This window comes from Harpegnathos saltator, unplaced genomic scaffold (assembly GCF_003227715.2).
Source record: "Harpegnathos saltator strain DR-91 unplaced genomic scaffold, Hsal_v8.6 scaffold384, whole genome shotgun sequence".
Classification (NCBI taxonomy): Eukaryota; Metazoa; Arthropoda; class Insecta; order Hymenoptera; family Formicidae; genus Harpegnathos; species Harpegnathos saltator.
The window spans coordinates 1,490,201-1,512,378 of NW_020230188.1; the positions used below are offsets into that span (position 1 = coordinate 1,490,201).

A 22,178-nucleotide genomic window follows, 5' to 3' on the forward strand; every position below is an offset into this window, starting at 1 on the left:
TAAATTTTTATTTATTTATGAATTTTATCATCAAGACACTCTACATGTAATAATATAAATGTAAACTTGGTAGGAAACCGACAGACACTTTCTGCTGACATTCTATCGAGAGGGAGTGCTGCAAACTGATAGGATCGATTTCGTTCCCTTTCTCCCTGTCCCAGCTTTAAATCGGACCGAATTGTCAAGACGAACAAGCGAGAAATTGTGGATCGCCTTGGCTCCCCAGGTTCCTGTTCCTTCTTCAAGGCTCCTCTTCGAAGTCAACGCTCTTCATCTGTCTCCTTTATTCTCTTTCCTTTCTTTCGGCAGTTGTTCACAATTGATAAAGTGTGAACGTCTGGAAGAAAGGAAAGTTCCTAAAGTAAGAATTCTTTTTTTATTAGTTGCGAGATGGAGATAGAAGCGAGTAAATCTTATATTCATAAGATAAAAACGTGTGAGTTGCTGATTTTGAGACAAAAGTCGACCTTTAACGAGTCTTATTTTTCATTCCTCATTTCTTTTTGATGTGCGAAAGATCCTCGAGGACAATGATTCTTTTCCCTTCTCGGCTGTGCTTCTTTACCTGTCACGTGTCGTTAACAAATCACATGTCTGTGTCACGCTTCTCTAACGGGTATTGGACGTGCTTTCAGGTCAGCGTGAGCAATCGCGGTCGTCACCTGGAAGCATAGAGGGTCACCTCGTGACTGCGTGCGTCAGTATGCTCCTACGTCCTCCGGATTGAGCTTCCTGGTACGTGAGTCAAGATCGCCGGAACGAACTGGCTGGCCTCGTGGCGAGGATGAGCGCCAAGATATCGGCGGCTGGCCACGATGCCGCGACACAGTCAACAGTGAGCCATCGTGCCGCGAGAGCGTCGCCCGTCAAGAGACCGCTGTCACCGGGTAAGTGACATTTTGATACCTATCGAACGTCAAATTCCCCTGATCTGTTTGAAACTAGGTTAGGAGTATATTGTAATCAAAAGTATATGATACGCGACCTCTATTATTAGTGACATCAGGAAAAACAGTAATATCAGAAAAAGAATATTTCGATTGGATAAAAACTATAGAATAATTTTTTACAAACAAGGCTTAAATTTAAAGAAAATGCATTAAAATCATAAAGTTAATATTTGAAGATTTTAATTGTAAAATTAAAGTTTATTTCGGACAAGTTGTTTCATCTCTCTCATGTTTGCAAAGGAAAGTTTATCTTTATCACTATTTATCATTAATATTTGAATACTTTTCTATGAAAATGGTTGTTTCAAATATTTTTCACAGTTGAATATAAAAATAAGAGATAGCGCTTGAAAAGATGAAGTTATAGTATTTCGAAAATATATATTTACATCCTGTTCCGCGATTGATTGCGAATTATATGACTCAGAGTCGCAATCGGGTCTGTGACAACAGCTTTTATATCGACAGCTTGACATTTAGCGGTTAAATATATATGAAGAAAAATAGGTGATTCACAACATATAAAAATAAAAAAATCAACAGAGGATAAAATCACATGGTATGTTGTGCATCTAAAATGACAAAGTATCAAATGAAATATTTATATTTTCTATGAATTAACAAGTATCTTGCAAATTTGCGTGTTTCATGGTATCACATGCGAATTGTTTTTCCCTTAAGATATTAATAATACATTAAAACATAGAAAAAATTTTCGTTGCAATGTTGCAATATTTAACAATATTCTCTTCGCTAAACTTAGTCAAGGTAATGTTCTTTCTTTGCCTGTTAAAATATCAATAATGCCAAGGTAATGTTTTTATTTTCTTTACGTTGAGATATAACGCATTCGACGGTTAGAAAGTATTTAATATCGTAACTTGATGTGGAGAAAATGTGCGAATCCAGCACATTTGTCGGGTCGAAGTAAATGTATGTGTCGCTGTGCAATGACATCGGCAGCTATTTAAAAAATGCTGCTGTGGCGTGATTTTGTGCAAAGTTTTGCAATCCGCATACTGGAGCAATGATACACACACACATACATACGCACACTCACACAATGACACCCAAGGATGACGCATCATGTTCGTCCACATCAGGTGATTGCACGCAGTCAACTTAAACAAAGGATATTTCACCTTCGTTTTCCGCAGAGGCCACTGGCATCACCGAGAGATCACCGAAACGCGCGGCCGTTCCGGAGCTGAAATCGTCCTCGAACGGAATTTCCGGCCGACTGTCGAGCAGTGAACGTACCAGCGAGATGCCAGCCCTGACGAGAGTTTGTTCCCCTGCGACATTGCCGAGGCTCAAGAGATTCCGTTTCCGACCGATCGATGGTGAGTCAATCTTTTAAATTAAATTTATCGCGCACACACTCACATGCATGACACAAAAGTATTGATAAGTTATTAATTTATAATTATCAATCTCCGGATCCCTTCGATCTTTCAAGGCGCTGGTATTTTTGGACTTTCTGCTTTTTACTTTACTGGTGTTAGTTAATTTTTGTTATCGATTTTTGATACTTCGAAATATCAGCAATCGTAGATTCTTTCCGGAATATAAGATATTATATTATAATATCTTGAAGTATCTGTACCTCTTTTTTATGACGTTCTATTTTTGAATTTCACGAACCAGAGAGATGATATTTAATTAACTTGAAATAGTTGCAGCAAAAATTTTATCGAAGATTTAGGAGAGCATATTCTTGCGCGCGCAAGCGAACATCATTTCGAAGCTATCATCTTATCGCTAATTGCGAGTCATTCTATATAGCACGTATATCTTATACATCGTACTTGAACGGAGCATATTTTATCAGGTTTTGTGACGTCTACCGATAGTATGTACAAAGACATGTTATCAATAGCAGCAGCGAGTGTTACGTGTTACTATAAGCTGCCATGTCCGGGCTCGTGTAAATCGCCGTTATTCTGAGCAAACAGCAAATCCTCGCCGAAACTCAGCGTCTCAGAAAAGTCGAGAGAAATCGATGTGGCTTACTTTTTCCTTGTCGTTGCATTGTTTAAACGAACCGCACTTCTGAACGAAGAAATTTTTTGGCCAAAAGTCGCACGTTTATAAAATACCTATGCCAAAAAATCGAACGGTCTAAGAGAAATGTGTAAAATTGAAAGAAGCATCGAGAGGAATTACCCACACAATTTGTCGAGGAATTCAATCAGAATTATCATGTATTCTTATGTATGTATATACTTCATGTATTATCATGAAGTTCGCAATATGGCTCGAAGGAAAGCCGACTGAACGACGACAGCAATGAGATATTGTCTGATTAGCTTCCTCGCTACTGACGTCGCAATTTGAGACAGCTGATATAATTATCGGTGATTCTTAATCGTCGTCACACATCGTCGCACACGCGTCTCGGATAGCGACATTAATTAACATTCATTTCGCGCTTTCTGCTCTTGGATTTCGTATTCTCAGTCCTTGAAACTAATGGTCGGAGGCCTTGAGCATAATTTTCATATCGGTGTTTTTGTATCTTTGAGTTTTTCTTGTCTGTAGATCTTTGGATCGCCTTGAGTGCATTATCTACAAGATGCACGATCGTGCGAATGTGCGTAATCGCCCAGTCGCTCACGCACGTACGCACGACGACACGACGTTTAAAAAAAGATACATGAATGTATACGTATGTAAACAAACAGGAAAATATCGCAAGCCGTTGATGTTACCTCCGCACAGGCAGCTCGCGACCGAGAAAACCTTCGCATCACCGTGTGAGCGAGCGAAGGCACGGCGAATTATGAAGGATACCGTTCGCGCGCGTATACACAAGAGAAATAGGAGAAAGTAGACGAAGAATTCGCACGCCTGCGGCATCGGTGGGTGCATCGATCGATCGGGACAGTTGTGAGCGGTAAACTGGAACCTTCCGCGTACGAGGACACCGTGCGCGCGAATATGTTTATCGCTCGTTCGACCCGACTGATGCCCGTGTGTATGATGTCAGACTCTATCTTTGGTACACGGAGTAGATGACCACGCGTGAACACACGCGAACGGTGCCGTGGTGCTCGCACACTTGCACGAGGCTTTCCCGAGGTTGCCGATACGGACTGTCATTTTTGGTTCTTCTTTGGTCCTTTTCATTGTTCTCGGACCTACGAATTTTCCGCCGTCTCCTGATCTTCTTGGCTTGTTGAGCCTCCACATTTGAGATTGTCGAGTGTCTCAGATCGTTGGCAATTGGACATTTTTAATAATCAATCTGGCTTTGTGAAGTCTCGGGAATGTCATGACTTGCAGTTTGGAATTATTGAATTTGCGAAATTTGAATTCGAAACGACGCTTGCTACCCCTGTATCCTCAGAAATTCGCGTCTCTCGGAGCTTTGCAATTATCCAATGATGACTGTTCTAATAATTGAACTAATGATGTTTTCCTATCTAACTCACTCCACGAATCATTGCGTTTGCGAGATATTGAATTTTTTAGAGTTACCCCGTTCATTCTAGAGAATACGTAAATAACGAGATTGCGAAGGTTGCGACACGAGCTAATAAAGGCTTTTTCATCTTGTTTATTTGGTTATTAAGCTTTTTGCTGGCGAATATCGCGTAAATGTCGAAGAATAGACGACTAAATTTTCAAAAACATCGATCGTACACGAGCGTGCTCGTCACTGCCATCATAACGCGGACAATCTTATCTCCCCTTCCGAGATTAATAGAAGAATTTAAAAGTGCATCGATTATAATTTGCTATAAAAAGAGAGCTCGAATCCATCTTCTCCGTGGATTGATGCCTTTACCTCTGTAGAGGTAAAGGCATCGTCTCGAGTTTTGCATTCTGTCGCGCTCACGCGACTCGTCATCGAAGCAAAAATAATCGAAATGACTGTTAGAAAAAAATAAAATTCACCACGCGCGCTCACCTGAGGAAACAACACGCATGTGTTAATCGTGCTCCCGAGTTCTTTTATCAGCTTGAGCACACAACATGTGAAAAACGTTGTCTCGTGTGACGAAATTATCGCACGTACCGAAATAAAGCGGTTGATTAACGTCATAGGTGCTACGCGCGGTTGATTATCCGAAATAATTGACAGATAATTAATCCGCCCTTTCCTTAGCACTGCCGACGCGACGGACGATCGCATGAAATCGCGATAAAAGGGAGACAGTGCTTTTCTAAAGGCGCTTCTTCAGAGAACCGAGAGAAAAGGGAAGAATCAAACGGGAGGAAGGAGGGAGAGAGAGAGAGAGAGGGAGAGGGAGAGAGAGAGAGAGAGAGAGAGAGAGAGAGAGAGAGAGAGAGAGAGAGAGAGAGAGAGAGAGAGAAAGCCGACAAAGGTCGACGGAACACCGTGCGTGATAAAGAACAGCCGGCGATATCGATATTAATATGTCGAGAGATATACCGATGATATTATCGATCATACGGAAGTCCCTTTACGTCTCATTGCTATAGTTCTCACGCGATCTCGGCGGTGCTATTAATATTCAAAGTACCGAGACCGCGAGACATCGATCGCGGCGAGGAACTCTCTTCGCGGTACGGCAGTGTCGCGGCGCAATGTGTATCTCGAGACACCGGGTACGAATGTACAAGTGTACACAATACAAGCGCGCGCGGGCACATAGAGCGCAAAAGTGTGCTCGCGGCCGTCGCGATGAGTCATCACGCGCGCGTTGCACGCACGATGGCGCAGAACTTCTTCTTTTTCCTCTCTATTTCTTTTTTTCGTCTCGGGATCACCGACAGATAGTCGATGTTGCGTGCGGCGTGAGGGGATGTAGGCGCCGAGGGAAAATCCGATAAATCGAGAATCTCAATCCGTCGAACGCGCTACGTTCGAAAAGTGCACTCGACGAGTGTTCCGAATGTTCGAATGTTTCGAAACGTCAGCCAGGTCTGCTCGTGCGCGCGCGATTTATTTGTACAAATTATTTGCGAGTTTATTAAGGATATCGGAACGTTAAATTTGTAAGATGACAAATGTTGAGAATCGATTACGCAGCGTACATAATTTCCTTTCTCCATGAAGACGGGAACTGAAGTAAGAAATGTCGTTGAAAGTTATAGGGACTCTTGAGGAAGAAATGAGGAAGCGTCGTCGCTCAAGGATTTATTTAAAAAGCGAGTGGAAGCAACAACGTGCATTCCAGCGTGCGCTAAGCTTTGGTATGAGGGGTTAAATTACGCTCCTGCGCGACCCCCTTCACCCCCGCGGCGGACGTCCTCCGCCGCGCCAGCAGCAGCAGCAGCGGCGGCGGTCGCGGCAGCGTTCTCCACTCTCCACTCTCCTCGTCGCCGGCGAATTCGTCGTCATCATCGTCGTCGTCGCCGCGCCGCTCAGCAGTGGGTTCCCTCAGTCTTCGCTCGCCGGCCGTTGGCAGTGGATCCGTCGATCGCGCTCGATTCGCTGATCGTGCCGCCTGTGTTCGTACACCTCGCGCACTCCGTCGCCGTTCCCGTGGGCAGCATGTTGGCCCAACGCGAGCATCGCGGGGTCCCCAGGACTCGCGCGACCCCGCTCTCCTGAGACCCGTGACGTCATCTCAGCGGCCTGACCCGCTCTTTCCTCTTCTTCTTGTTGTTCTTCCTCCTCGTCCCTCGGTGCGTCGATCTCCCAGCGGAGATCGGATCCCGTCAGGTCGATTTTGTGTCTCGATACAACGAAAGTGTGTGTACGCACAGTTTGGATACCTCGGATCCTGTCTGCTCTCTCGCGCGGATGTGCAAGCCGAGAACTGGGACGCTCGGATTGTCGTTGGATTTCCAAACACCCCGAGCTTCTCGCCTCCCGGACATGTAGATGCAAGGTGTGTAATCGGGACCTCTCGACTCCTCGAGTTTCCACAGTCTCCCCTCTCCCTCGACGGATGAACGTATGGGTGCCAGGTGTCCTAGTGGGACATCGCGTGTACCCTCGAATGTCCGGTTTCCTGGACTCGTGATGCCGGGATTTCGTAATTCGACACGCGAGATCCCGTTTGTGCCTTCGAATCTTTCGGGCTTCGAACGCGTAAGTCAAAAATGGTGTTGTGTGATATCTGGATCGCACACGGTTTCGTGCAAGGTCCTCGTGCTTTCGTACTTCAAATGAAGCGTACGTATCCTCGGACTTCCACAGATCTCACGGATCGGTCGCTCGGAATCAGGGCACAGATACTTGTATCCTCCAATTTTAGATCCTTGGGCACGCACAAGTGGAAAATTATGACTGAACTTACATTGGCTTCTCACTATGTTTTTATACATCTGGATCTTGAGCTTCATGAACACGTCAATAAAGGGAATAAACGAATCTTTTCATCAAATTGAAACTTCTTCCTTTATTATTAGGAATTAAGTAGTATGACCGTAGTCTATTACATGATCCGTATTCCTCGCACATCGTAGGTAGAAATATATAAATAAAAAAAAAATTTGTAACCCTTTGCGTTGGCTCTCTCTGTGTGGGGATTTTTATTTTTAATAAATTTCGTCAACGCATATTTTGGGATATCATAAAAAAAGACGAGATTATAAGTATTAAACTCTCAAGGGTCTGTGATTGTTTACGCGACAAGACAAGATCATTTTTCTTGTACTGCACAAAGCCGAAGACTCCGAAATATCTATATAGGTCTCTTCGTATTGTTGCACCTCCTTAAATTCGTGCGTTTCGCGATAGTCCATCACATTATGTAATTTACCGTCGTTGCTACATCATGAAGAATAATCGGAGTCATAAAATTACGTTTGAAGATTAAGAGGCGAGATGAGTGCGTGAAAGACCTCGACAGATTAATTCGGAGAAATTATCGTTCTTTTCGAGTGAATGGGAGAACGCAGGGCGACGTATCCCGTACACGATGGCAGGTGTACATGGCATGGCAGGCGCTACACCTGTCCGCAGGCTGCCCCGGTCAGGTTGCGAGTAGCGATAGTCCCAAACAAATATCTTTATCGATATTTTAGTCAGTGCGACGATGAATTACTTCATTTACGCTGCGGTACGGATTATCACCCGGCTAACTGGCGATGATAAATTCTTCGACAAACGTCGACAACGGAGCTGACTCTTCCGCGTCGAAAGCGTGCCGTTATTCTTCGTGATTTGTCAATCACTGCTGCCACTTAACGCCGCGAAAGCGAAGGTTTCGAATAAACATCCTCCGCACGAAGCACATTCTCAGCTTGGACTGTAAAACAAAATATCAATACTGAAAGCGCTCGCACTTTTACAGCTTGATGTAATATTAGCACAGCTAATGGAGAGCTTAATACGAAACATAAAACCCGTTGCTACTCCGGCCGAGCGAATATCAACGATGAAACATTTCAAACAGAAAGCAGTGCTTTTCTACTGCTTTCTACCATTATCGAATAATCACGTATACACGGTGTGCCTAAAAATAAATGTCGTGATATTTAGAATCTTTGAGCGATCTCCACACTTGTTGCTCTCGTTGAAATTAATATTTCCGCCGTTCAATGTTCACGAAATGCACTTCTCGACAACTTTCTCGCGCTCTTTGATAACGGCCGAGTAAGCGTATTTACGAGAAATATCGATAGGTGTTGCGAGGGTATCGGGCCCATCGCTAGTCGCGGGGTCCCACTTGCCGCTCGAAGCGTCGAATTCCACAGCGTTTACTCATTCGAAAGAACGAACTCGAAGACTTCTCGGGGCCGGAGAGAAACTTCGATGGCGGAAGAGAAGTGGGAGAGCGGTCGGGCAAGAGAGAGAGAGAGAGAGAGAGAGAGAGAGAAAGAAAGAGAGAGGGAAAGAGTAACCGATGGTTTCCCGTTTAATCGGCCGTCGATTCCAACCGAGAGAGTATCACTCAGTTCGATCCGATTCAAACAGCTTTCCAAGATCGAGTCGGTTCTCCCAAAATGGTGGAATACAAAAAGCATCGAGTCGCACATCACTTATCTAGCGTCAAACACGCTTGTTGAATTCTCGGTTTGATTTGCCTAACGTGAAAATTACATACATGATGATGAACGTGAAGACGAGAGTTAAATATTTGCATTTAACGCTTGCAAACATGTCGTGCGAGGCTCTTCAAATCGCTCCGAGAGTATCGAAGCTATATGCTTCGAGAAGTCTGGATTCTAGGAATTCGCAGATATAATGTTGTCCGTCGAGTTGATGGTTCAAAGGACTAAACTTTTTTAAATTTCAATATGCGACGCAGCAACTCCTATATATCTCAAGTTCAAAAAGTTTATGTGTTCAAGGTATTTTCGGTATTTTAAGAAGAGCCGTCTGAGTGTAGAGAAACACAGGAAGGCAGAGGTCTGAAAATCACAGACTCCAAGGATCCGAGGATAGATGGACTGACACGGACAGAGTACGCTGTGTTATTTATAAAAACAAATGAACCGCGCACGGGTAGCGAATCCCGGGTATATCACGTAATTTCTAAGTTAGTACATCGTCGCTTACAACAGATCTTTCGTAACGCGCAAGACATTGGTCGTCGTCCAACTGCCAAATTAGAATTGTAATCGGCTAAGAGAGCAGAATAATGCATAAGAATATCTGACAGCGCTGAAAGAACACGCTGCAAAAAAGACGTCATTATTATCAAATTATAAATTGGCTCGAAAGAGAGAAAAAGGGAGGAGAGAGATCTCTCAAGATCGCTAATGTGTCCAATCGTTATGATTTCAGCACCGAGCCCAGGACCGTGCCACGACGTGAGCATCACCGACGTAAATTCCAATCATCACCATCCACCGCACAACCAGAACGAACATCGGCCTCAGGATTCCCGAAATTCGCCGTCCTCCTCGATGTCTACTTTACTATGCTGCGAGCCAGTGTCAGCTGGCCGGCCACGGGCCAATCTCAAGCTCGTGCTGAATCGCAGCTTAAGCGAGCCAGGACCGAATCCCTGCAGCTTCCCTGCTTCGCCCACTGTCTCGCCGCTCGCGTCTATCGTTAGCAACGGTAACCCTGCCGATACGCCGGACGTTATCGACGAGGAGACGAACGGGGACGGTGTAGGGAACGAAGACGACGAGGCTCATCGTCGTTATCACCACCTTCACTATCACCATCATCATCATCATCATCATCATCATCATCACCATCAGCATCATCACCATCTCCTCTCGGCCACTACGAAGCGCTGCAAACTGGAGACCGTCAGTTTGCCCAACAGTCCGTGCGGGGAGAACGGTACCCTCCATCGTCAGCTGGTGCTAAGCAAGACACGTGTTATCACTTCCGGTGATTTGGCCCAGCGTCTCGCGGTCGAGCGGCCCACCACCGCCGCTCCGGTGATCCTCGACTGCCGACCGTTTATACTATACAACGTCAATCACGTGCGCGGCGCCATCAATGTCAACTGCTCGGATCGCTTCAACCGGCGCAGGCTGCAGCTGGGTAAAGCCACGCTGGCCGATCTCGCGACCGCCCGCGAGGGCAAGGAGCTGCTCAGGAAGAGGCAATTCAGGGAGGTTGTGGTGTACGACGATTGCACCGACGACCTGGATCATCTGCCCGCCCAGCACCCGTTGTTCCTAGTGTTGGCCGCGCTTGTGGACGACGATCAAGAACCAGCCCTGTTGATCGGTGAGTGCTATTTGATTTCTCTTCATTTTAAAGTCTGGTTAGTGTATTCTATTTAGCGCTCGCATGCGCGCGCACGCGAGTTGTATATATACATATATTTTTTTTGTCACGAGTGAGTGAATTTTGAAGTGCCACATTATTGCCGATACAATTTCCGTAAAATTTTGATAGCGTAAAAATTTTTACAAAATACGTTGAGTTCTATTGTAGAAGGATTAAAGCAAACTACGCTACTACTTCTCGCGGGTACTTTACAAATTCTTTACACATGCGTGGTCTTCAATGTGTTTGATGTAGCACGATATCATAACACAAAAGTTCCGAATTGAATATAATGTTGACGCTGGGATTAATGTAATGACGGTACTCACCAGTGCTTGAGTATATTACTGCACACACTCGCTATAATTTAATTATAGCTCTTCTCTTCTACTCGAGCTCCGTAGACTCCGGCGTTTGAGTCACCAGGTGCCTTCTTGTGTTATCGAATATGGTAACACACGATAGTGGCAACAACTGATAGTGGCAAGATAGCGGTATCCGAAGATACAGGATTGCCCACATAAGCAGTATCTTAGATAAATTTTTTGTTCGAAAGATAGTGCGACTGCGAATTGTGTTTTATTTGGAAATACAGATAAAACATGTGCTGACTTTCTGAAGGAGCTGTTTCTTCGAGGCTCGTTGGATCTTATTCTCTCTCTCTCTCTCTCTCTCCTGCTCTCTTTGAATCTCTGAGAGCCCTGGCGTTCCTAATTCCTCGCATTCGCCGGCCTCGAAGCTCGTTTTCTCAGGTCATTAGATTCCTCGACTCTCTCGTGTTTGTATTCTCCGAGCCCCGAATATATATCGTCGTATTTGTGAAATTTATAAGTATAACAACGTAGTTTCGGTCGGACCAAATTGAAAATAAATCGTCGCTACGGGTCTCGTGTACAAACTAGCGGTGATTAATCTTCCCCGGTTTGTCCCCTGCGATTTCTTTTCTTTTTTTTTTGCAGCCCGGAATTTGTTTACAAAAGCGAAAAGGCCGCGAAACGTGACGTGCTGTTTGTCGTCGCCGTCTATCCGGTCCTCTACGTGGGAGTGAGACTCTGGTTTTCGGAAATAACGATGATGCGAGCGCGATATTTCTGCCGGCCGCCAATCGCGCGTCGAAACTTTTACGCCGATCATTTTCTGCCTCTATTTTTACCGTTCATCATACATTATTAATCCACGCGCACTTCTCACCCATTTCTCTCCTTTACGGTGCGCTATTTTCAAATTTCGCTTGTTTATTGTTTCGAAGGCACGATTGCCAATAACAGTTCTCGGGAAGATTGTTTTTCGATCTCCATTTATTTTGCCCCGTCGACGAACCGCTACGGTCTCCAGTTGACACAAAAGAAAATTAATAGCGAGAAATCCTCTAGTCAAAAGGGAGTGAGGGAGTTTAAGAAATAATGATTAGAAGGTGAGAGGCAAGGAGGAGGGATGGATCGAGATGAAAAGAAACCGAGTTCGTATAAGAAGGTTCGTTCGAGCAGATTGCGCGGCGGCGACGACGACGACGGCGACGGCGACGACGACGACGACGACGACGACGACGACGACGACGACGACGACGACGACGACGACGACGACGACGACGACGGCGACGACGACGACGACGACGACGACGACGTCGTACTCGTGTCGTCGGCGTGTACGAGGCGAAAGGTGGGGATCTATTCATAGGAGTGACTCACGTCGGAGATGACGCCGCGAATAGTCGGACAGATTTTGCGCGCTGCGATCTGCGCTTTCGCCGTGTTTTCGCGACGCTACTGCAGAGCGGATGAATTAGCGGGGACATTACGGCGGATTTGTGAATTTGCGCGTTGATCGACGCACAGGCCGAAGGAAACGATGCCGGCCGATATTTGCGTGTTCGACGATTCGCTAAATGCGGTTATTACATGATTACGGACGGACTCTGACGTAACAACCGATTGCGATAGCGATATCGCAGTGCTGTACGGCGACGAAACTCTTGAGATCGACCTGAAAAAAAGAGAGGTAAAGAAATCGCAGTACGCGGGCTTCAAAAGCGCGAGCGGCTGGGGCGGAGGGGGGATCTTTTGACTCGATCTGCGGACAAGTTTGGGTTGTTGAGTGTCTCTCGATCCCGGTATCCTCAGATCTTCTACCTGACGATTTTCACTTCCGAATCCTCGAATCCTGGAATTTGCAAATTTACGTTTATCTGTATGATGACCATTAATTTCGATGCAAATCAAATTACGAGTGCAATGTGTACTTAATCCGTGTTTCTAGAGAGGTGGGAAATCAGTTGCGAATTATCGAGCCGTCCAATTTAAAAATACGCGATAAATTTTGGTAAGCAGCAGGAGAGCAACAGCGACAATATTATTGTGACATCATCATTCTTTTCTTTTCTTTTCTTCAGTATTTAGCAACTTCGGCGTCACTCTTGACGTCGGTGGTCTCCGCTGGTTATTATATAATTAGTAACGATTCGCGGCCGCCTATAAACAACGAGACGGATCGCGTGGCTCGTTTTGGCGAGGCTAACGCGCGTCTGCTCCCTGTCGGTCTGATCGCATTTTTCTCGGACGACGACGACAACGACGACGACGACGACGACGACGACGACGACAATGACAACTACGACGTTGTTGAAAGCATGAGTCACCGTGTATATCGACCCTACGGCATGTTTACGCTGGCTAAGCGCACGAACAGCCATATGTCAAAATCACGATTGCATAACGTATCCCCTGCGTCGTCGCCGCCGCCGCCGCCGCTGCCTTCGTCACGTCTCTCTCTTTCTCTTTCTATCTCTCTTTCGGATATTTAGACGTGAGTCAGGCGGGTGGATTACAAGATTTTGCTATTACTTCGGCCTTAACCCTTCGAAGTGTGCGTCGGCTTTTCCACGGTAATCAGCTTCGGAAAAGTCTATAAAGATCAGAGAGATAATCGTCGGCGGCGAGGGAACAACGTTCTCTTCAAAGTTTGCCTTAGGGATTATACGTGAAAACGCTCAACTTTGTACTTCGAATGAGTTATTTTCGTTAATCGATCTTAAAAATTTAGTATGGCTGCTAACTCGATCTGAATTTTATTTTATCAATTTCTAAAAATGCTCGACTCAATACAAGGTGACATTTATTATAGTATCTGTCTAGTTGATGCCTCGGCAATTTCGCGCCTGTCTTTCTAGTCGTACACTCACAAAGGTACAACTTTGTAAGCTATATTGTCGACTTAGAACTTATATATTTTAAGAGCAAAACTTTTGTTGGACGCGCGCGTAACTTGGGTCTGCTTCTGACGAGTTTCAGAACTTCCAAGTCTGTTGGTCTTTTTAAAATGAAGAGGAAGAAATTTATTAGACAAATGCTTTTTTATATAGTAACGATACTTTATATAAATTCAATTTTATGTAATTATATACGTACATATATATATATATATATATATAGTAAGTGATCATTTGAACATTCAGAGTCAATAAATGAAGCCGTGGCCGAGGCTTAATGAATTAGTCATCGCTTTCAGTAGCCGGGAGGGTTGCTGTATTTTTTCCATTGTGCGCTTTTTCATCCCCTGTGCCGTTTAAGGGTGCGACGAGGAGGAGGAGGTCTAATCGAGGGGGAGCACGCTTCAGAACGTACGACGCATCTGGATCAGCTGTCGATGACGATTATTACGTATGAGTCATCCGATACAGGCTCGCTTTAAAATGTATCAATGACTAACGCGCGTCCAGCTCACAATCGGTCCGTTTCCTCTCACCCCCTCGCCCTTCGGCTCCCTTTGTGCGATACCGGCGTGATTCAAGTATGCACCAGATCACGATGAGAGATCTAAAAGTGCGGGGTGTCCGGTGACCTCATGCGTCACATTGTAAAGCTCTCAAGACACACGAAAAAATAACAATAAGTAAAAAAATTAAATTCTTTATCTACCGATCGCCAGCCGAGGATAATCGAGAACGCAGGACTGCCATTCGATATCAGATGCCCGACTGCAATCGGATTAATTCGCTTATTCCCGCTCAAATTTCACCGTTTACGTTTTTCGTACGTGCCATCCGGCCCGATCGCTCGCGATTTTGTCGCCGACTTGTCGATTTCGACTTGAAAATGTCGCTGTGAGCACGCTCGTATGCGCGATTTCGATTCCTGTTTACACGGTGCCGCGTACATTTGTATAAGCGAACGACGGCGCCGCCGGAGTCTGATTGTTACAAAGCCTGTGCGTTTCCGCGTATTCTTCGCCGAAGAGCGCGTATAAACGGCGTGTATTGAACGGCATTAATCATACGACACGTGTCACAGCAGAGAATACTGTTTGCAGGTTTACGTCCCACTGACGCGCTACCTGCTAACTCTCGTACCGTGCGAGCGAAATCCGCACTTGTGTGACATTTTCGAGTTAAGAGGAAGATCCTCAAATGACGGCGATGCATTACAGAGCTATAATAAGAGGAGACGCACGTAGAGCCCGATGCACGTTTGGATATTCCAAATTAAAAATTGAAATGTCTGCGGACATCTCATTATTAAAATGCGATGGCAAGGTATAAAAGTCTGGATTTATGCGATTGTACGTCTGAGAACTTCTGCCATCCCATTTCCTGACAAAAATTTTCAAATTCAAGGTACGGTGTTGTCGGTAAAGAGAAGAGCGTTCATTTGAATAATAATAGGCTAGAAGACGCAACGTGAGACGCAAGACTCGCGTCAGTTTCTCGAGCACAGCGTTATCCTTCGTTGAATCTCTCGACGAAAGCGACGGAGCGGCTCGACGTCGCAGCATCTCGCAGACGTTTCTATATCACGACATTGTGATACGGTACCAGGTTGGAAGCGTTAATCGGCCATCACGGGCAGCACATTGAGACGGTCGTTGACTTGAATTCCCTCTGAAAATATCGGATGCGAGAGAGGGCGAAGAAGACCGATGTGGAGTCACGAGAAGAGAGAGAGAGAGAGAGAGAGAGAGAGAGAGAGAGAGAGGAGGGGAGAGAGAAGAAAGAAATGAGGGTCGCGCGGGGTTATTAGCGCGAGATGAATCAGCACGGGCACGCGGACAAGACAAAACGAGCGACCGTACGTCCTTCGAACTCGTCGGAATTTCCTTGAGACTGGACGAGAGTGAACGAGCGAGTGAGCAAGCGAGCAAGTAAGCGAGCAAGCAAGCAAGCAAGCGAGCAAGCGAGCGAGCGAGCCAGCAGCCAGCCAGCCAGCCAGCCAGCCAGCCAGCTAGCCAGCCAGCCAGCCAGCCATGGTTTCCTACTACGCTTCACGATGAGTCAGTCGGTCGGCATGATTCCGCTGGTTATTCGTGGCGGGAGCGGAGACAGCGTGTACGCTCTCAGCCTAAAATAAGGCCCGGCCAAGTCCTCACAATCGGACATCATCTCCGCACCGGATCAACCCTTAGAACCCCCGCCCTTCCCGGAACTATCGACGATTTAGCGTCCACACGTGGTGCACTGACATCGATCTCGTCGTCGCAGCACGCGTGTTAAATTGCGATTAACTCTCGTGCTATCATCGGGGCTGTAGATGAGGGTTCGTTTTACGCACGAAATGCGTAAACGATTCCTCGGAAGTGTGACGCCGGCATTGTTGTCCGCGATATTGCACAATGATCGCACGGTCTTACTTTCATCTACGGTTGGCATGACGACACCAGACCAACGGCGAGGTTACTGATAATAGAGTACTTCCCGAATTCAGACGACTAATTGCAAACACGTCTATGCACTCATACTTACTTGTTAGTCATAGTCGAGCGTCAACAGTTCTTCAGTGACGTCATATCTATTGGTCTGATGTCACTGTGAAGATTCACGGAAAACTGTATCGCGCACTGATTCGGAGATTGCCAGCAATTAACGGAAAGAAAACAAATAGCGCGCCACTTGAAAGAAACCACCGATGAGACAAGGAATGTTCGAAGTTCCAGCGATTCTGGAGAAACATAGAAGTATGTAAGAGTCATTTACGACTCGAATGACGAAGCGACCTAGAATTCTCAGAGTTTGAGATACAGCGGAGGTATCGAATTATCAGCAACCTTTGTATCTAAAGGATCTACAAGAAAACAGAAGCAGAACATTTCATGTCAAAGGATTAAGAGAGCTCTGACGTCGAGGAAAACGTTCAGAGACGCTCGTAAAGTGTATCAGAAGGACTTTGGTATTCAATGATCTCAGAAGGAATTTAAACATCGCAACGCAAACATTGCGTAACGCAAAGAATTGCAGAATACTTCGCGTGTGATTCTAACGCACTGTGTAAGTTTTTCAACGAATGTACATTCTACTTCTATACATCCATACACCTCTTGAGAATGTAGATTTTTGTTCAACAGGAATGTACAGGATGTTTTAGGTTACCCGCATTTCCTTTTATCTACACGCTCTCTGAACATCCTGGTATTGATTTAAGAGTGATCTAAGAGTAGGAAAACCCCGGAACGGATTCCCTCGCGTTGACGAAAGAAAAAGCTCACGAAGAAATTTGCGAAAGTGCAGCGACGAGAAAGCCCACGATTGAGAGTCGCGCGAATCGAAGATTAAAATTCGAGCAAACAGGTAATCCAAAGACGTTAATCTCGCGTTTGACCAGATTTTAATCTATCAAATTTTGCGGTCCTCACAGTCTTCGCTCAGTATGCGCATGACAGCGCGTTGACAAACAACCGCGCGCCTTGTTCAAGATGCGCGATCGCCAGAAGAAGGTCGGGAAAGGGCGAGGATCGATTTCGTTCGACAGACAGTTAGCGACTCTTGATTGAACGCAGACGATACGGCGATCAGCACCTCAGGGTCGTGCGTACTGCTCCGCCAGTGAGTCATACTTAACCACATCGGGCGCCGATATCAACGACATTTACGAGCGTATGTTCCACACGCGTCCTTCCATTGGTCATCGAATGACGCGCGATTGAAAACGGCCGGAGCGCGCGGAAGGGAAAATACAGGCTCGAAATCGCTCCTGCCGATTCCCTGCCGCCCTTTCTGCGTCCCGCAATTTGTGAGCCACGTGCCTCTCACCTCCCCCCCGCGCGCGCGCGCACGTGGAAAAGACAGCTCGCTCGTTATCGTATTAGCATATGCGCGTCTTTCTGTATCCTTGCCCGCGTGACGTGTCGCATTTAATAATTATTACTGCAGTGTCGTGCATGCGCGTGACGTACGCGATTCTTACGTTGTTTTCCGCGAGTGGTTCTCACACGCACTTGGGACTGTCGTCACTTGTCGATTGTTGCCGATGCACATCATGTCTGATATACTTTCCTGCGCTGATACAGCTACGTCGTTAGCTGCGAAGCGAAGAGAATAGAATGTAAATCATTATGGATATAAATTCAGCTGGTAATGAAGAGCGAGGAGAATTCCGCTTTTCTTAGTCATTTGTCGGCCTGTGGTGTGGAAATACGCGACCTTCTCGGCCGCGAGAGTCAGTTAATTAAACTTTCGAGCGACATGATGTTGCATCATAATTTGCAAGTGAAAAATGTGTCGCATGATAAAATAGTAGCTAGACGATTGACGAACTCGGCAATTCCGCGGTCTAATACGTCCGGCGTGTCTATTGAAAATATTGTGAATAAGATTTGTATAAGTTAAAATAGCGATCCCAGTATTATATTGTGCCCTACTTTTGTATCTGCGTAGATACTACGCAGATCTTATCTTTGTAGAACGATATGTAATTCCTGTAAAGTATGCAGCGTAACGATTGTTGCTGGTCGTGGTTCGTGTTTCGTTATATTTCAGCACGTTGAGACTGCCTCGGATCTATAATTCGCGACAGAATTCTATTTGCAAGAGGACTCTTGAAGAATCAGAATAACGCTTATAGACGCGTGTATGTACGCGTATATTCAATTCTGTCGCAAATTATAGACCGTCTAGAGCGGGCCTTGCTCGCTCGTGAGAACAAACGCGCAAGTTGGCTAGTACTGAGTCTGTTAATTTTGTCGCTACAATTTATTCTTACACTTCGGCCGACGATGATTCACGAGATGCACGATTGGCGACTCGCGACGGGGCATCGCCTAAACATTTATGACTCTTATTGCGTATTTCTTGAATGGCTCGAGGGAATAAATTAGAAATTTAAAACTGTTGGGTCATTCCAGGATTGACAGACGGATTGATGAGTGTAGAAATCGATACGTGTCTACAGATGTGAGAATGTGAAGATATAAGGATTTAAATAGATCCTAGTAAGTTGAAGAGCGAGTTTTATCTTTGATACTTCTCTTCATTGAAGAAACTAACGGTGGCAACGCCGCTGAAATCAGCCAGAAGGAGCTGGGGGTTATTACTTCGCTATATCCCAAATTGTGATCTTCATACAGCGACAGTTTATTGATAATTTCGCATTCTTTTCAGTTTCTCTCGAGTCGTTTGAGACATTCAGTTGTAGAAGTATCCGAAGAATCTTGAAGCGAGGAAATGCTCGCAGCGAGAGAAAGTGTCCCAAAGGTTTATGGAAAATGCAACAACCTGAAGGCCCAAGACTGCAAACATGAGAGAGACAAAGAGAGAAAGCTTAGGAAATCCTAACGTGACGAATGTCGAGAAGCTCAACGTGACTGATTAAAAGTGCATTACCTCCTCGACATAGGAAAGGATCGTCGATCGAGTGTGTAACTGGGAAAGAATGTCAGGAGATACGTAAACTTCGAGATCCAAGAGAATCTAAATATACACCGTGTGTCATTTGTTCGAAATGTGCATGCGGAACAGTTTACGAATTCCGCGCTGGAGCCGCCGCGCGACGTTGTTCGCGTACGCAATGACGCGATCCTAAGGATCCTTGATCGCGGTGATCGCGATCTAGCGCCGCGAAAGACCTTGAAATTGAAGAGAGAAAAAAGAGGAACAGAGCTTACGACGTTCCGTCGTAGGCATAATAAACGTTTCGCTCTAACTGATTAGTCATTGGCATCGAAGGAATTTCCATGCGTAGATCCTTCGATATTTAGAAGTCTTTAGATCATTCATTCCTGGAGTCTGAATCCGCTGGAGCTTAATTCGATCTGATTCAATCGGGAAGGTGATTCCATTACTTGAGTATGGAAATCCGGTAGTGAGAATAAGTCAAAAGTTTATTATTTGGCTAATTTGCAGCAGTAGTTGTTTATAACAAATCCAAAAGCTGGTCGATAAAAGTCTCTCATGGTGAATGGTAATGCTTCATGGTGATAATTGAATTGCTATATTTGAAGTAATTTTATTTTCCTCTCTCGCGGCAAGATCTTATGTCATCTCTCCCCTGTATGAAATTGTCTCGATAATAATGCTAATAATTTTCAGCGATAGAAGAGAGACTATATAACTCTGACAAAGTTCGACCAAACGTTTAGATAAGCTCTCATTGGACCTCTGAGCGAACGACCTCGGTGTGTATACCCTTTGACAGGGCACCCGGTATATCCATATATGAAAGAACTAACTAGCTGCATCGCCGGCCGTGGCCCGCGCAAAGAATTGTACGCGCTCGCGTCTTGTCGAGTACGCTCGGAAACGGTCGGCCAACGATTCACGAACGTCACGACGGCGACGGCGGCAGCCGGCCAATCAGCGCACCATGCGATGACTCATCCCGGCCAGGCCTCATGTAAACTCTCTCGTGCCGTTCAGCCCGCAGTATCCCGCCAATCGTTGCAGGATTATGATCTTGTAGCGGGTACAGGACAAGTGAAAACCGACCAAGCATTGAACTATATTCGCGCGTGCTCCTGGCGCAAGGACAATTTGTTTTGAATTTTGTGTCAAATGGTGAGGTGAGACACGCTGACACAGTGTTGATTAGCAATGAGGATCAGAAAGGACGCGCCTTGCCTTGTATTGCGGCTGGTACCGTTTGAGAATCTCGATTCCTGGGGTAAGATCGATTGGTCCCTTTTGTTTCGACAGCATTTTCGCTGTTTTTCGATCATTTCTTTTGATGCTATTTCAGCTTTTATGATACTCGGGCGCGCGTATAGTCTGCGCGATAGTGTCTCTCGCAACGGGGAAGTTTTTCACTGAAGTTGGTGTATATGAAAATAAGGAGACAAAATGAGTCACTGGCGAATGGATTTGTGGGATTGACTCATCGTTATTGATTTATCAACATTTCGATAACTCATTATTTTCCTCCTATCCAATTTGTTTTGTCCACTTGTTGCTCCGAATGTCGTTAACTATTTTGGCATCATATTCCTGATTCATCGCTGACGTTCGATGACGTCAGGTCTGACCTCTGGAAGAATGTGGGTGGTATTTTGTATTTGAGATGAAAGATTCGGTGAAGCTTGTAGGGACAGGATGTGTAGGACGTCATGATCTATGGTGTATCTCTGAAACTATTCCATCACTTGCGTAACGTTTATCTAACTATTCCTCGGCGAAATTTGCATCCCGAATTTCGTCGAGTGTTTACATATTTCTCTTGTTTGAAAATTATAGATTACATCTGAATTGTACGTCCGAGTAACTTGAATTCACGTAAGAAATAGGCTCTATGATCCTTCCGAATTTCGGTTTTTCGGGACGTTTTAAAAAATATAGGTCGGCACCTTCAAAAATCTGCACGAAGGACTCGATACTTTTATACCTGTCTGCTGTAATCCTCCGTACTTTCGACAAAATCCTTACACACCATGCGGAACTATCGCATTTCCTTTCGACGACTCGTTATCTCCGACAAATTGCAGGTCGGTTTTCCTCAAGGGAAGTTGCATGACAAATCGCACAGTATCCGACGTCAAAAATTGTCCTTGCAAAAATCCTTTTCGTTTTCGTGAGAATCCTCTGTGCCACAGGTGTGTCCCATGTCCTCTTCCTCGATAGGATTCTAAATATAAGGGTCCTTGCGTACGTACCAGCGCAAGAACTTGCACTCCACGATAGCTGAAATAGGCTGAATTCGCGTATTTTTTTATTTTACTCGGAATTCTCACTTAGGGATGTGGTGCTTGAGTAACAGGATTTTCATCGGGTACGACGACCTTTACGCGATCGCCACGTACATCGTCTCGATCGCTACACCGACCTAAATAGTGTGACCCACATCTAGACTTTTCCGTAACGAACATGCGACTCTCGCAACGTCCGTTCTTGCGAGTGTTGATCCTTGTTTCTAGAGCGAGTTCCATTTTACCCGCAAGTTTCTCACTTCAATAGCCGCGTATCTGCTGAGGAAATTCAAGGATTTTATTTTTGTTATATCCGTATGACAACAATTTTGAATCTTACTTGTCCCGTCGAATGCAGTTATTTGATAAATTAGACTCACGTTGTCGGGGATCGATAAATCACCAAATTCATACTTGAGAAAAGCAGAATGCATGAACTCGCACAAGATGCTTTCACGTCTAGGTGTTTGTCGCGAGTTTCTAATTCCCACACTTGCGCGCGGAGCAATTGTTTAGGATAGAGACTACGATCTGGTCTAGAGTATAATACACGTGGAACGAAAACAATGGTCCACCTTGTGACACCAAAGTGCCCCCGGATCGGAGTTCAGAATCGAAACAGATGAGAATTAGCAACACACCGCTCCTACAAGGGACGGAAGTTGTGAAATACCAAGAATACTGTAAATACCAAGAATACACGACGTTAATGATGCATAGCGCCGGGGCGGTCTAAAGTCCTAGAGCATGTG

General features: G+C 45.4%; 1 protein-coding gene and 1 long non-coding RNA gene across 3 annotated transcripts in view; one reads left to right on the forward strand and one right to left on the reverse strand.

The window, feature by feature from the left end:
- LOC112589035 (uncharacterized) lies at positions 1-2,181 on the reverse strand. The gene is made up of 3 exons (XR_003113208.1): positions 2,096-2,181; positions 569-909; positions 1-340 (listed from the first exon to the last, which is right to left on the reverse strand). It is a non-coding gene; the product is annotated as an uncharacterized LOC112589035 (long non-coding RNA).
- Positions 720-22,178, forward strand: part of LOC105185759 (dual specificity protein phosphatase 10) — a 29,067-nt gene continuing 7,608 nt past the window's right edge. Inside the window, exons 1-3 of one of the 2 annotated variants that reach the window (XM_025300779.1) lie at positions 720-890; positions 2,111-2,296; positions 9,604-10,509. In XM_025300779.1, the coding sequence (XP_025156564.1) occupies positions 788-890; positions 2,111-2,296; positions 9,604-10,509 (1,195 nt within the window). In that variant the 5' untranslated portion in view covers positions 720-787. Of the gene's footprint in view, positions 891-2,110; positions 2,297-5,999; positions 6,758-9,603; positions 10,510-22,178 lie in introns of those variants that run through there. The other variant, XM_025300780.1, reaches the window with a different exon arrangement.